The 15942-nt window shown below is 38.0% G+C and overlaps 1 protein-coding gene across 1 annotated transcript in view; it reads left to right on the top strand.

The window, feature by feature from the left end:
• The window catches only part of LOC311591159 (sulfotransferase 2A1-like), a 65135-nt gene that overhangs the window by 16397 nt on the left and 32796 nt on the right, over positions 1-15942 (top strand). Inside the window, exons 3-4 of the mRNA XM_084770528.1 lie at positions 2714-2840; positions 6023-6117. Coding sequence (XP_084626654.1) covers positions 2714-2840; positions 6023-6117 — 222 coding nt within the window. The remainder of the gene's footprint in view (positions 1-2713; positions 2841-6022; positions 6118-15942) is intronic.

Below are 15942 nucleotides of genomic sequence, written 5' to 3' on the forward strand. Positions count from 1 at the left end.
AATTGGTGTTTTTACATATATATATATATATGTGTGTGTGTGTGTGTGTGTGTGTGTGTGTGTGTGTGTGTGTGTGTGTGTAACATACAGAAGATATGTTGCATGTGCATGTCTTTGTGGGTAGTGAATATAAGCATGTTTGACTATGTTGTGGTACAGGTGTATTGGGTAGGTGTTGACAATTCTATGACTGTGTGTTATGTGTATGAGCATATAGTTTTGTGCATCTCTGTCTGAAGAATGTATTACCATCCAGTTTAATTTGTTGATATTTTTCAGACAAGGTCTTGAAGCCCACACTGGCCTTGACCTCACTGTGTAGCTAACAATAACAAAGAGTTTATGATCCCTCCATTCCAACTCATGAGTGCTAGAACTAGAGGGTTATGCTACTGTGCCCAACATGCAAGAGCTTATATGTATATAGTATACTATATATTCCTTTTATATTGATTCAAAGAATTACTCTACCTTTAAATTTTTTATTTCCCATATATTGGTGTACATATGTGTGAACTTTTTAGTGTGTATATGTGAGTATGCATGTTTTTGTGTGTATGCATGTTTATTTGTGAGTCTGCATGTGTGTCTCTATGAATGTGTATAGTTGTGTGTGTGCATATCTCTACACATGTGAGTAGGTTCGTGTGTATTTGTGTGTGATTTTAGTGCATGCTTAGATGTTATGTGTCTATGTATCTGTGTATTGAGTGTGTGTGTGTGTGTGTGTGTGTGTGTGTGTGTGTGTGTGTGTGTGTGTGTATAGTGTCAATGGACACTGTCCTGATGTCAGTTCTCTTTTCTATCATGGGATTTCAGGGGGCACAAACTAAGATTGTCAGGCTTGGTAGAATGCATTTTATGTGCTATGACAATTCACTGGCTCCTAATTAATCAAGTTTAATTAAATACGTTACTCCTGTACCATGCGCTGACTTACTCCTGTTAGTTGAAGGCTGGGTATGCAGCATGTTTTTCAGGTACCAGTATTTTAAATCTCTGGATTGCTTGTGGTTTCATGGCAGATTTTACACCGAGTCTAGATGTCCAATGAGATCAGCACTCCTCAATCCTTTGCTGTGGCTGACAAAGGAAAACAAGAAGTGACCAGGAGAACTGGATATCTGACCAGGAGAGCCAGGACAGATCATTATTATTAAACTGCAGTCTAAGTATGTGACTGCACAGTGCTGTGTCCCTGTGTACAGTCTTGCATGCAAACAGTGCATACATTATTAACCAGGACTTTGCTAGTGATCTTCCATCACATAACAGAAATGTAAAACCATCTACATTTGCATTACATGGAGGGATGTGTCAGAGGTCAAGAGGATCTGCTAAAGTTGCAGAGGATCTGGCTTCCATCCTCAGCATCCACATTCATTGGTTCACATTCTGTTGCAGTTATTTTGCCAGTATGGCCTAATAATGTTTATTATTAGGCCTATAATTATTATCATGGCAGTGTTCTCTAACCCCCTAGCAATGAATCAAGACACAGACACCTGTTATATTTTTTAAATAGCCTTAGTTAACCTGGGGCAGGGCAGATTTTAATTCCCTTTACTACTTCCCATAGTGGGTAATGCATCCCACACCTGTTCCAACCCCCATGCCATCTGTTTCTAATAATGTCTATCAAGCTACCTCCCATCCATAATCCCAAATACTTGCTAGTTATTATCATCTGGGAAAAGTCTCCTTCCATGCCAAACATGTGTTTCTCCTCCTCTTAACCCATGGCCCAGCCTTCTTTACCTCCCCAATCCTCAGGTCTCTCTCCCTCCCAAGATTCTCTATGTCTCCTCAAGCCCTGGACCCATAGCCACACCTAACTATATTCTTTGCCTGGGTGTGAAGCTTTTTACTGGTGAAACAAGTTAGGCTCTTAGGCAAGGTACCAGTAAGGCACAGACACAGAGACAGCAAGCAGTAATTAGCATCAAAGTACACTAGACCAACCTCCAACGCAACTTCTTATAATTCCAGCTCAGGAAGATCTGACTCCCTCTTACTGCCTCTTAGTCACTGCATACATATGAAAATACAAACACAGGAGCAGACACTTATACATTAAAGTAATATTAAAACCCAATTGTCTTTTGAGCCATCCCTGGAGTTTTACTCTGTGGCCCAGTGGAATACACATCATGTTTTTACATTGCTCCACTTTTATCAGACAGGTTCAAAAAATTCTTAACATATGTAATTGTTTAAAGCACACTGTAACCCATTTATAGCCGAATCCATCGAAGGCGAGGGGTTCTGGGACATGCCTGTAATCAAGGCATTTCGGAGGTAAAAAGAACAAAATCAGTTCATGATAATTATTATCTATACCACTAATTTGAGGCCTGCCATGACTACATCTGATCTATCACCCCCCAAAATAGGGAGAGACAGCATAAGAAGTTAAGTTTCTTCTTGGGCATGGGAAGCTAGAAGAGCTCCATGGTCTTCACGTAATGGTAAAAGGGCAGTCCTCAGATTAGAAGGTTCTTTGACATCTATATACATAGTCAAAGCACTATACACATAAAAACAAGGGCGTGCACGCACACACACAAACACACACACACTCAAATAAAGTGGCACAAAAAAAGGAGTAATCCACTGGTATTTGCAAGGAATTTTACTTATTTTTCTTGGAATCCATTTGAAGATGTTGGAAACTAAATGCTGTAATTTTCATTCTCCAATTTTTCTATTGAAGATGATTTATCTAATAAGAAATCCCAGAGATGCTCTTGTGTCTGGTTACCACTTCTGGCGTTCCACAAATTACACTAAGAAACCAGAGTCACTGGAAGGATTCTTTAAGGACTTCATTCATGGAAATGGTGAGTGTGCTGTGTAGAATGTGATGAGTGTGAGTGTTGGCCTGGGAAGCCCAAAGTTTCTATAATCATTCTGGTTGTCTCTGAAGCCTGTGGGCTTCGTAAACACTGAAAAGTAGATCAAGTGAGTGACAAAACAGTAGTCCACCCTCTGCCTGCCCTATGGTTAAATATCACAGGTGCTTCAAATCTCCAGAAAATTCAGTACCAAAAGAGCCCACACATTTCAACCAAGTGCTCTATCACCACTTCTAGCCTCATCTCTCCTTTTTCTTCTCTTTTAAATTGCCAAGGCTGTCTTTAAGGGACTATAAATCCAACCAAACCAATACCTACTTTGTCACTCTGTAGAATGTTCACTCATTTGGATGCTGAAGAGTCACAACATGTAAGGTGAAATCATATGTGAGATACAGTTCAGTGGGTAGAGGTACTATATGAACAACTATGAGGACGAGAGTTAAGGTTCCATCACCCACATAACATGGGAGGGGTTTTTCATAGACGTGTGGCCCTGGTGCTAGAGTATTAGGAAGCAGAGACAGGAGAAGATCTGGCAGTATTAAGTAATTTTTCTTTTGATGTGATGCAACACCATGACCATGAAAAATTATAGCAGGAAGTTTATTTCTGCTAAAAGCTCCAAAGAGATAAGTGACCATGGCGATAAAGCACACAATTGGAAGCTAGAAGAAGATGATGATACCATATTTCCTTAAGCATAAATATGAAACAGAGAGAGAAACCTGGGAGTTTCTAGAGCTTTTGAATCCTCAAAATGCATTTCCATTGTGACTTTTCCTCCATGAAGGTCACATGACCTAAGCCTACTCAAACAGCAGCAGCAAACATCTGATATTCAAACCACCAAATGTGGGCTGTGGTTGCCAGTATAGCTAAAAATTCTAAACCCTGAACCTAAGGAAAAACAATCTTCAAAGGAATAAGGAAGACAGCAATAGAGGAAGACACATAACTTCCTCCTCTGGCATTTGCCCCAGTGCACACAGGAAAATACACCAAATGCACATATGCACATAGATGTGATAATATACCATAGACACATGCATCAATAATTAGCTAACAATATCTTCAACACAAAGGCACACACAAACTTATGTGTTCTGCACAAACAGTAAGCAGAGTAGAACCTGATACAACCGAGAATAGTGCATATTCTAAAGAGATGTATTAGGAGGAAACAAATGACGGGCTGGAGAAACTGCTCAGCAGTTAAGAGTGTAGACTGATCTTTTAGAGGCCCCAAATAAAGAGCTAAAAACTAATTTGGGCGCTTCACAACTGCCTGTAACTTTAGTGGCAAGGTCCATATAAAAGCCAGCCAGGCCCCATAGTCCCTATAACACAGAAATTGACAGATGGGTACTGGACCCCAGGAAAAGTTGGCTGGCCAGACGTAGAGTAAATTGTCAAATGCTGGGTTCAAATAAAGTGCACATTGGAGTAAATAGAGGAGAAAACTGGGGAAAGACATTTGATGTTAGCTTTCAGGCTCCATATGTATGTATACAGTGCATGTGCTCCTGTACCCCCACACATACTGCACTACGCACAAAGGCATACAACTACATACATGTACACAGTAAACACACAATAAGAATTATTTAAAAAGTGCTGAGACTGAGTAGGCAAAACAAAAAAAAAATTTGTTTAGATGTGGCTAAGCGTATTGTATTAAATCACAGGGTAGTTTTTTGTTTCTGTATGGAGATCCCTGTTTTCTCCACACACCTTTGTGCTGACTGAATATTCCAGGAGATTCACTTTTACACCACTTCTGCTTATGTCTTTTAGATCATTAATACAATAGTTATTTAGGCATCATAAATCTCACTATAAATATTTGCAAATATAATTCCAAAATACAATCATATAACTGTAAAAATGCACAATATTTGTTTTCAGTTACAGATTAGAAATGTGTGCAGTGGTTATGCCTAGTGAAGAATAGAAAAATGGTCCCTGACTTCTTTTTTTTTTCTGCTCTTTGTATGAGCATTTTATTTTTTTTCCTCCTTTATTAATTTATTCTTGTTACATCTCAATGGTTATCCCATCCCTTGTATCTTCCCATTCTTCCCTCCCTCCCAATTTCCCCTTATTCCCCTCCCCTATGACTGTTCCTGAGGGGGATTACCTCCCCCTCTATATGCTCATAAGGTATCAAGTCTCTTCTTGGTAACTTTCTGTCCTTCCTCTGATTGCCACCAGGTCTCCCCATCCAGGGGACATGGTCAAAGGTGAGGCACCAAAGTATGTGAGAAAGTCATATCCCACTCTCCACTCTACTGTGGGGAGTGTTCTGTCCATTGGCTAGATCTGGGTAGGGGCTTAAGGTTTACCGCCTGTATTGTCCTTGGCTGGCGCCTTAGTTTGAGCGGGACCCCTGGGCCCAAATCTGCTTTCATAATGTTCTACTTGTAGGCTTCTAGGACCCTCTGGGTCCTTCTCCTTTGCCTTTCTCCCATGATTCTCTCATCTAGAGTCCCACTAGAATGTTCTCTCCTCTGTCTCAGTTTCCTATCTGGTGCTATCTCAGAAAAATAGGAATAGGGCTTCCTCAAGACCCAGCTATTCCACTCCTTGGAATATACCCAGAAGATGCTCCAGCACACAGCAAGAAAATTTGCTCAACCATGTTCATAGCAGCCTTATTCATAATAGCCAGAACATGGAAACAGCCTAAGTGTCCCTCAATAGAAGAATGGATAAAGAAACTGTGGTACATATACACTATGGAATACTATTCAGCTATTAAAAACAAGGAATTCCCGAAATTTGTGGATAAATGGATTGAGCTAGAAATGATCATAATGAGTGAGTTAACCCAGAAGCAGAAAGACTCAAATGGTATATACTCACTTATATCTGCATATTAGCCCAAGGGGCATGTCCCACGCAAGCCCTCTCTTACCAGGAATCTGACTTCTTTTTAAATGCTCACTTTATTCATTTATTGTTCATGTATATGCATGTGTGTGATACAGCATGTCTGTGGAGGTTAACTTGAGGGATGAGTTTTTTTGTTTTATACTTAGTGGTCAGAGGTATCAAACTCAGGAAATGAGGCTTATCATTAAGCAAGTGTAATCACTAAGTCATCTATCTGACGAGATCTCCTGATTTTTCTCTTTACTCTTCACATTCTGCTCTCTATGGTACAGTACCATATGGATCGTGGTTTGAGCACACACGTGGCTGGTTGTCCCTGAAAGACAGAGACAACATCCTGCTGCTTAGTTATGAAGAGCTGAAAAAGGTAAGAATCATTCTCATCCTCAACACAGTCTCTCACCACCTCAATCCACACACTATTCTCCATCCTCAGGGTCCCTATTCCACATGTTCTGTCTATGATAGGCTTAGGGAGAATCGTAAAAGTGGTCTTTTCTCCCTCCATTAGTGTGCTTCTTGTTTGTCCTCTTTCATGTCCTGGATTCTTCCTTCAGGTCTTTCCGGGCACATCCTGCAACACTACAAAGGCAATATACAGCAAGCCTGTAGCCAACATCAAACTGAGGGACTTGACAAGGCTGTCCATTCTGTCCATTTCTCTTCAATATAGTACTTGAAGTCCTAGCTAGAGCAGCAAGAGACCTAAAGGAGATCAAGGGGATACCATTAAGAAAGGAAGAAGTTAAAGTCTCCCTATTCACAGATGATATGACAGTATATATCAGAGACACTCAAAATTCTACCAAAGAACTCCTAGAGATGATTTAAAAACTTCATCCAAGTGACACTATCTAAAATTACCACAAAAAATTCAGTAGCCTTCCTATACACATGTGACAAAAGGGCTGAGAATGCAATTAGGGAAACCACACCCTTCACAATAGCTTCAAATAATATAAAGTTTCTTGGTATAAATCTAACCTTGCAAGTAAAAGACTAATATGAAAAAGTCAAGCCTTTACACAAGGAAATGGAAATATCTCTCATACTCATTAATTTGGAGAATCAACATAGTAAAATGGCCATGCTACCAAAAGCAATCTACAGATTCAATGCAATCCCTATGAAAATACCAACACAATATTTTACAGAACTGGAAAGATAAATTCTCAACTTCATATAGAAAAAAATAAACCCAGGATAGCTAAAATAATCTTGGACAATAAAAGATCTTCAGAAGGAATCTCCATCCCTGATTTCATGTTGTACTATAGAGAATCAGTAATAAAAACAGCATGATAATGGCATAGAATAGGCCAGTTGACCAATGGAATCTAATTGAAGACCCAGAAACATATCCACACATCTGTGGTCATTTGGTTTTTGACAAAGAATCCAAAACCATAAAATAAGAAAAAAGGCAGCATTTTCAACAAATGGTGCTGGTCTAACTGGATATCTACTTGTAAAAAATGCAAATAAATCCATATTTATCACCCTGTAGGAAACTAGTCCAAATGGATTAAAGACCTCAACATAAAACCAGACACACTAAATCTGTTAGAGGAAAAAGTGGGCAAGAGTCTAGAACTCATTGGCACAGGAGACAATTTCCTGAACAGAACACCAACAGCTCAGGATCTAAGATGAACAATTAATAAATGGGGCATCATAAAACTTAAAATCTTCTCTAGGATAAAAGACACTGACAACAGAACAATGTGACAACCAACAGGCTGAAAAGGGCTAATATCCAAAATATATAAAGAACTCAAGAAATTAAACACCATCAAACCAAATAACCCAATTAAAAATGGGGTACAGAACTAAACAGAGAATTAGAGGAATATCAAGTGGCTATGAAACACTTAAAGAAATGCTCAACATTCCTAGTCAACAGGGAAATGAAAGTCAAAAAGACTTTGAGATTCTATCTTACATCTATCTAAATGGCAAAGGTCAATAACTCAAATGACAATACATGCTGGTGAGAATGTGGAGAAAGAGGAACACTCCCCCACTGTTGGTGGGAGTGCAAACTTGTACAATCGTTTTGAAAATCAATATGAAACTTTCTCAGAAAATTTGCAATAGTTCTACCCCAAGATGCAGCTGTGCCACTTCTGTGCATATATCTGAAAGATGCTCCACCATACAACAAAGACATTTGCTCAACCATGTTCATAACAGCCTTACTCATAATAGCCAGAACATGGAAACAGCCTAAGTGTTCCTCAACTGAAGAATGGATAAAGAAACTGTGGTACATTTACACAATGGAATACTACTCAGCTACTAAAAACAAGGAAATCTTGAAATTTGTAGACAAATGGATGGCACTAGAAATGATCATCCGAAGTAGACACCTATGGTATATAATAACTTATAAGTGGGGTTTACTCTAACAAATATGTCCTCTGAGAGACTCCACACAATGGGGGAGAGGGACATTTACTGAGACTGGAAGTTGGACACTGGGCAGAGTGCTGAGAGTTGTATGGTGACCTTGCAAGGCCAAAGAGGAAGAGGTTACATGTAGTACAGAGGACACTGGATAAGCTGAGGTCAGGTAGATGTTAGGGGCGGATGATTCCCCTTTCTAAGGACTAAAGGAGGGAGGGAAAGGGGGCGAGGGAGGGATGGGATCAGAAGATGAGGAAGGAGGAGGTTGCAAATGGAATGTATAGAATTCAAACTACAGAACAAGCAGGTACTTATATTGCTAAGCCCACTACATGAGAATAGCTCTGAAACTGGCTGAAATACAAATGCCTATGCATAGACAAGGCCTCACGTTGGACACAGATGCTCTATGACTTATCATTAGAGGCAATTCTTAGTATGGCATGAAGGAAGATTTGCAGATGTCTTACTTCTGATTATACAATGGGCAGAGAACCAGCCTTAATTTCTCTGTATATCCTGTATACCCCATACAATTATAATGTTAGAACTGTATAATGCTTGTGAGAAATTATGTTTTTGGAAAAAAAACCTAGACACTGATGCTGGATCAGACCTGATAGGATTCATTGCTCTCAGCATGCTGCACACTGACATTCTGCATCCTCCAGTTTCCAGTCTGGGTGCCTCAGTCACTGTCACCCATCATAATTGGACAGCGTCCAGGACAGCATTGAGGAAAGCATCTGATCCCAATTGATCCAGCATTTCATACTGTCCCACACAGGACTTATATGAAGCCTAGAATTTCTCACCATTTAGAAACTGGACCACAAATGCTATTCCTAGTTTATTAACCATTTTTCCCAATTTGGGGGGAATGGGCTTCAAAAGTATTATTTGTCCTAAGTCAGCCTGAAGAAACCTTGAGAGAGTGATGTTCCAGTTCCTTTAAGGGGAGTGGGTAGGTTTCTGTTTGCTTTTTTGTGAAGGAGATGCTTATTTTCATCAGGAGGTGGTTATGAGTTAATATTGGTTTTAGACAGAGAGAAACCCAAGTTGGACTCAGGGACATCTCTCTTTTCCTTTATCTTCCTTTCGTATGTAAGGTGATAGGAGCTGAAAAGAAAGAAAGGGGGACATAGAACTATTGAGGGATGATAGAACAAAATGTAGATTATTGAATCTACTCCTCAACTCAAGGCCTTAACTGTTACTCACAAATAAGGTTATTTTCAATTCATTGGTATAGAATTTTGAATATTGATGCAAATCATTGTCATATAAAAAACTAGTCTAATTTTATCACAAGAATATATATCCAAATCTAACAAATAGATATGATTCTATAGACATATCAGGTAAAATAGTTAAAGTGTTCAAAAGCCTCAGAGACCTACAGAACATGGCATTTAATGATGTTTTAATTATTCTAAAGTTTATTTGGCAAGACAAGTTAATGCCTGGCAACACCCAGCCTACCTCAAAGAAAATTATCAACATCAAAGAACCTCCTTACAGAGTTGGTTTCAAATATGGCAAAGAAGCCACTGGGAAAAATGTCCTTGTTTCTGCCACACATAGAATTCTGCCTAAATGTGGGCAAGCGGAGATGCAGACTGAACCAATGGCCAAACTATGCCAAGACAGGGTACGCAAGTCCTCAATAGTCCCTGCCTTGCAAATATGTATGTCAGAGATATTGGGATAGAAAACAGAAGAAGATGCTCCAACATCATTGAGAGTTGGGTGACCATTTAAACAGTAAACTATCTCAGTCATTTTTTTTTAATTTTAGAAACTGCTAACCTGTACTTCCAGTTCATTCAGGTATTTAAGTTTTATCCCTACTCATGTCTCTGATGGGGTTGAAGACCAGATAGTTTAGTCATATAATTTGGCTTAGTTGGTTAGGGATTAAGATGTTTTTAGATCAAGGTAAATGTTTTCAGTTAATAGAAATGAGATATGCTAGGTATTGATTTCATTCAGAAGTTTAGACCTGATAAGATAGGAAAGATGCTTTCTTCAAGTTTGACAAATACAAAGAACCAAATCATTATGAATGTAACATTTATATAACTTCTGATTGTCTCATGGTTCTTCCTGCTGTATATAGTTTATTTTATTCATGTGTAAGAATATAAATGTATATGTTAAAATTAACTAAAAATGATAGTATGTAGGTGTTTGGCACTTTTGCTATGACAATGTACATAAGTAAAACCAAATTATTCTCATACTTAACATGGTTCCATAATCTATTGTCTTTATGTGTTTTCAGAACATGTACTAACATAGGACATCTTACACATGGGGAATAATTTACTTATTGTATTTACTTATGTACATATGTATTTGGCAGTACAATTATTTCCCTTTTCAGAAAGCTAAACTGAGGCAAGATACGTACATGCAGTTACAACTCAGTTCTACCACTGGACAATTGCAATTAAATTTTGGTATGTGAAAGATCTTTCAAAAACTTTTGTGAAGTAGGAAAATTATATGCCAAAAAAGTTGGTAGATATAAATCCAACATATAACCAGGTACTATTTTTATTGACATTATTATTGTGATAGTGAAACAATTACTCATTTTATCTCTAGTGTTTCACACAATTCTTAGCATATAGTATTTGCCAAATATGCCTATCATGAATGCCTCATAATATTGGCTTTTGAACCTCTTGTCATAAAAATATATATGTAGTTGTCTACTAAGATACCATCTCGGTTAATTTTAAGTGACATTTGTTTTCAAATTCTACTTATTTTGACATAATTCTATACACAAACCTACAAATCAATAGAAAACCATCATGATAGACATCACTGGAGTAAAATATGCCATAATGTGATTGGTATAGGAAGGTATTAAAGCCATGAGGATACTTTGTGGACTCCTTATTTTTGCCTTCTATATATCTCATTCAAAAATTGCACCCCAACACCATTCTCTCCATATCTAGACATTGATTTAAAGAACTGGGTAGAACTGACAGAATTCTGCATAAAAATAGGCAAGCTTGGATTCAGGCAGAGTCAATATTCAACTTCTGCCAAGACAGGGTAAGCAAGTCCACAATAGTTCCTGCCTCACAAATATGTAAGTCAGATATATGGGACCATAAGGCTGAAGATGATTCTCCAAAGTTATAGAGAGTTTTGGGTGACTGTTTAGGCAGCAAACTGTCTCTGCCATATTTTTTAACTTTGGAAGCTGCTAACCTGCACATCCTGTTTTCTCAGCTAATTGATTTTATTCTTTCTCAAGTCTTGGATGTGTGTGAAGACCAAATAGTTTAGTGTCACAATTAAGCTTAGTTATTTAGGGGTTAAGATGTTTTTAGGTCTAGATAGATGTTTTAAGTACGTTGAGATAAGATATGACAGATATTGGGATATATTCAGAATTTTAGACCCATCAAGATAGGAAAATTTTTTTCAAAGTTGCCAAATACAAATAGCCAACACATTCTGAGTGTATTAATATAATTTCTGATTTTTGTGGTTCTTCTTGATGTATGTAGTTTATTTTACATATATGTAATTATATAAGTATATATGTAAAAAATAAAAACTGTTTAAAATCAAAATTTTTACTGCATATGGTGGTAATGCAGAGCAGATTCCACTTGCACTTTGGGTTGTAAATATTTCTGTGCTAGGTTTGTAAAAATTACCTAGTGGGTGAGAACCATTCCTGGTCCAGTATAAACACTTGAGTGCCTATCCCCAGCACCTACATAAAAGTTTAGGAATGGCTATACATATGGCAGAAAACATAACTGATCTCAGGAATTCAATGACCAGGCAGCCTAACTAAAGCAGAAAGAGCTTCAGGTTCAGGAAGAATCTGTCTAAAGATAGTAAGGCAAAGACTAGTAGAAGAAAACACTCAATGATGGTATTAGGCATTTTTGCCTATGGGCACATTCACATGTGCACTAATGTACATGCTACACACACATATGTACACACACAAGAACACATATACATTAACACACACACTTACACACACACACACACACACACACACACACACACACACACACACACACATGCATCTCAAAAAACAGGATACTTCCCATGAGCTAACATGAGAAGGTAGTTGGCCTCACTCATGGTCATACTCCAGCCTCAGCCTCACTCAAAGAGAGATCAAAGGCCTTACTGAAGGCTACTCTCCTGTGCTTCTATTGGCTCAGCTTGGTGTTCTGGAGACACAGTGTCATGGATCCAGGCTAGTCTCAAACTTACTATGCACCTGAGGATGCTCTTGAACTACGCATTCTTCTGGTTTCACCTATATCACATTATTAGCAAATATTTTTTACATTTAATTTTTACTTATTTATTATGAAAGTGTGTGTTTGTATGCATTTGAAAATGTTGGCTCTTGTGATTAGGTATTTAATTTTGAGAGAGTGAGAGAGAAAGAGACAGAGAGAAAGAAAGAAAGAAAGAACAAAAGAAAGAAAGAGAAGAGAAGAGAAGGAGAGAGAGATAGAGTTCATAAGTTTTTTTCTTTGAGTATCAATACTTCCAGAAAAAAAGAGTATTGATTCTTCAGAATTGATATTATACGCAGATGTGAGCTATCTGATATGTGCTATGGAAACAAATCCAATCATCCCTAAGAACTGTATGTACTAATCCATCTCTTAGCCCATTTATTCTTTAAAAAGCTATTAGTATTTTGTGTGTGTTTGTGCATGTGTGTGTGTGTCAAGTGTATATGTGTGTGTCTCTGAAAGTGCATATGTGTGTGGATGTGGATATAATATGTGTACATGCATGTGTGTTAGTGTGTGTTTTCATGTGATTGTGTGCATATAAAGTTTATGTGTTAAACAGTGTATGTTCGGGGTGCACATGTGGAAGTTAGAAAAGAACTGAAGGAGTCTCTTCTTTCTCTGGTTCTCCCTCCTCCTTGAACCTTTTCATCCTTTCCTTGCTTACTTCCCTTTGTTGCTCCTCTTTCTCTTTATCCTTTGATTTCCTTCCTCCTAACTTCCTGTCTCTGCTGTCATTCAGGTTCACATCCTCACGGGTATTTTTGTTTTCCTTTAGGACCCTAGGAGTGCCATCAAGAAGATCTGTGAGTTTCTAGGAAAGACATTGGAACCAAGGGAACTGGATCTGGTGGTAAAGAACAGCTCCTTCCAAGTCATGAAAAAAAACAGGCAGCCTGAGAACAGCACTCTACCTAATAAGGAAACCCATTTTTTACTAGTGAGAAAAGGTATAGAAACGCTGTAGTTCTGATATGCCTCTGAATGCATGAGACCTTTCTTGCAATTGCGAAAAGATGCTAAGACAAGGTGTGTGTATGTGCCAGCTTATTTTATGTATTTTTTTATTCATGTTTATGCAGCTGGTGATTATATTCATGCGTGTGTATGTGTGGAGGAATGACTTTGGTGTTTGGTGCATGTTCTCTCTCATATGGGAATCTGTGCTTTTGCTGCTTATGTGATTTATATGTAGTAATATGGGTGGGTATATGTCATAAAACTAGAAATAAAACTACAAGAAAATGAAGGGGAGCTAAAATGCTTACCATTTTATCTGTTGAGGGAAGATCTTTAGCTGAGCCCACAGCATGGGTGATTCCAGTCCCTCTGTCTAGCCATCTTACACAGGAGATCCCCAGTCTCTTTCCCCAAAAGCTGAGATTACAGGTTATTACCATGTCTGATCTGCTTTTAAGTGAGATATGTGGGTTTTTACTCCAGTTCTTTTTGCTTGATTGGAAGATGATTCATGCACTGAGACATAACTTCCCCAAATTTAAAGTTTTATCACTTGAAATTTTAAAATACAAAGTGCAACATTCCATTGTGGTGTGGTAAAACATAATTTATTTCCATTGCTACTCCTCCTCTCTTCTTTCCCAACTTGTATTCTTCCAAAGGCAGTGAACTCATTTCAGCTTTCATATATTTCGTGTCCAACTTTCTCCTCAGATAATCTTTCTTCTTTTGTGGTTTCATTTCTAGTTTTATAATTTATACCCACTATCATTCCTATATGAATAGATAAATAACCAGCAAAAGCCGAGCTCTCCATATAAGAAGGAAATGCAGCATTTGTTTTTCTGAATGTTATTACTATACATAATTGTTTCTAGATATGTTTAGTTTTCTTCAAATTTCATTTTTCTTTGTGGCTCAATACATCACCACCATATCTTTTCACATTTTTCACTCTCTGCTCATCTGCTGAAGACATCTATTATTGTTCCATTTCCTTGATAGTTTGAATAGTATAACAAAAGACATTGAAGTAAAATATTTCTCTTTCTGCATAAAGAATTCTTTGCATATATTCCCAAGAAGTGTGCATCTAAGTCATATTGTAGGTCTATTTTGCATTGTGTTGCAAATATCCATACTGACATTCATATTAGCCACACAGGTTTGCACACTCACATTTTACATTGCACATTACATCACAGGGAGAATAAGGTTCCCTTTACTGCATAATTTTACCAGCTGTTGCTGCCCTTCATCATGAACATTCTGCCTGGCACATGATAGTTTCTCCAAGTAAATCTAATTTGCATCTTCATGATGGCTAAAGATGTTGGGCACTTCCAAAAAAACTTGTCAGTCATTTGTATTTTGAGAATTGAGAGTTAATTTTAACCGCTAACCATATATTGACAAGTACTGTGGGTTTGTAGGTATATATCAACACTAATTATTGTCATCCAGACATATCCTTGCATGTCTTTATCTGGGATTATTTTAAAATAACTGATGTATGTTTCAGCCACTTCAAGGATGTTTATTGAGTGTGGGAGGGAAAAATAAAAATCAAGCTGGAGATAGAGATATTAGTGTCAACATATGTATGAAGTAGCCTAGAGCATGCTCCAGAGCATAAACACATAATAATAGAAAAGCAATAGAAAGAATTGACTATGGGATTCTTTAAGACATCTTCAATGGCTATATGGAGGAAGAGGAGTCAGGAATTAAAGTTATCCTTTGGAACACAACTAATTTGAAGCCTTTTTCAGTATCTGAGACACTATCATAAAACAGAGAAAAACAGTAAGATAACAATCAACAAGAGAAAAGTAAACACACACACACACACATACAAACACACACGAGAGAGAGAGAGAGAGAGAGAGAGAGAGAGAGAGAGAGAGAGAGACAGACAGACAGACAGACAGACAGACACACACAAACACACACACACAGGGAGGGACAGAGACAAAGACAGAGACAGACAGACAGACAGACAGACAGACAGACAGACAGACAGACACACACACACAGAGAGAGAGAGAGAGAGAGAGAGAGAGAGAGAGAGAGAGAGAGAGAGAGACGGGAGGGCAAAACAAAAAGAACCAGATAAATCATTGTATAAATAAACATCATGCTATGAAAGCACACACTTCCTGTTCTCAGTGAACTCACTTTGGGTTTGGGATGTAGTCCACTTGTCAAAGTGCTTTCCTAGAATGGATGTATCCCTGGTTTTTATCCTAAACACTGCATAAATGTAGCAAGGTACATTCTGCACTTAATCTTAGCACTAAGCAGGTGAAGAATTTAGGATAAGGAGTTTAAGGATATCTTTAGCTACATAGCAACTTTTAAATGACAGTGAACCACATGAGATCCTGTCCTCAAAAAACTTTACAAAAGGGCTAAGGAGATTGCGCAGTAGTTAAAAATGTTGTCTACCAAGCTTGATGAACTGAAACCCAATTCGTAGAAGTAGAACTGAGTCCTCAAGGTTTTATTCTGTTCTCTCCATGCAGGCG

The sequence above is a fragment of the Acomys minous genome (assembly GCF_964271855.1).
Source record: "Acomys minous genome assembly, chromosome: 20".
Lineage (NCBI taxonomy): Eukaryota > Metazoa > Chordata > Mammalia > Rodentia > Muridae > Acomys > Acomys minous.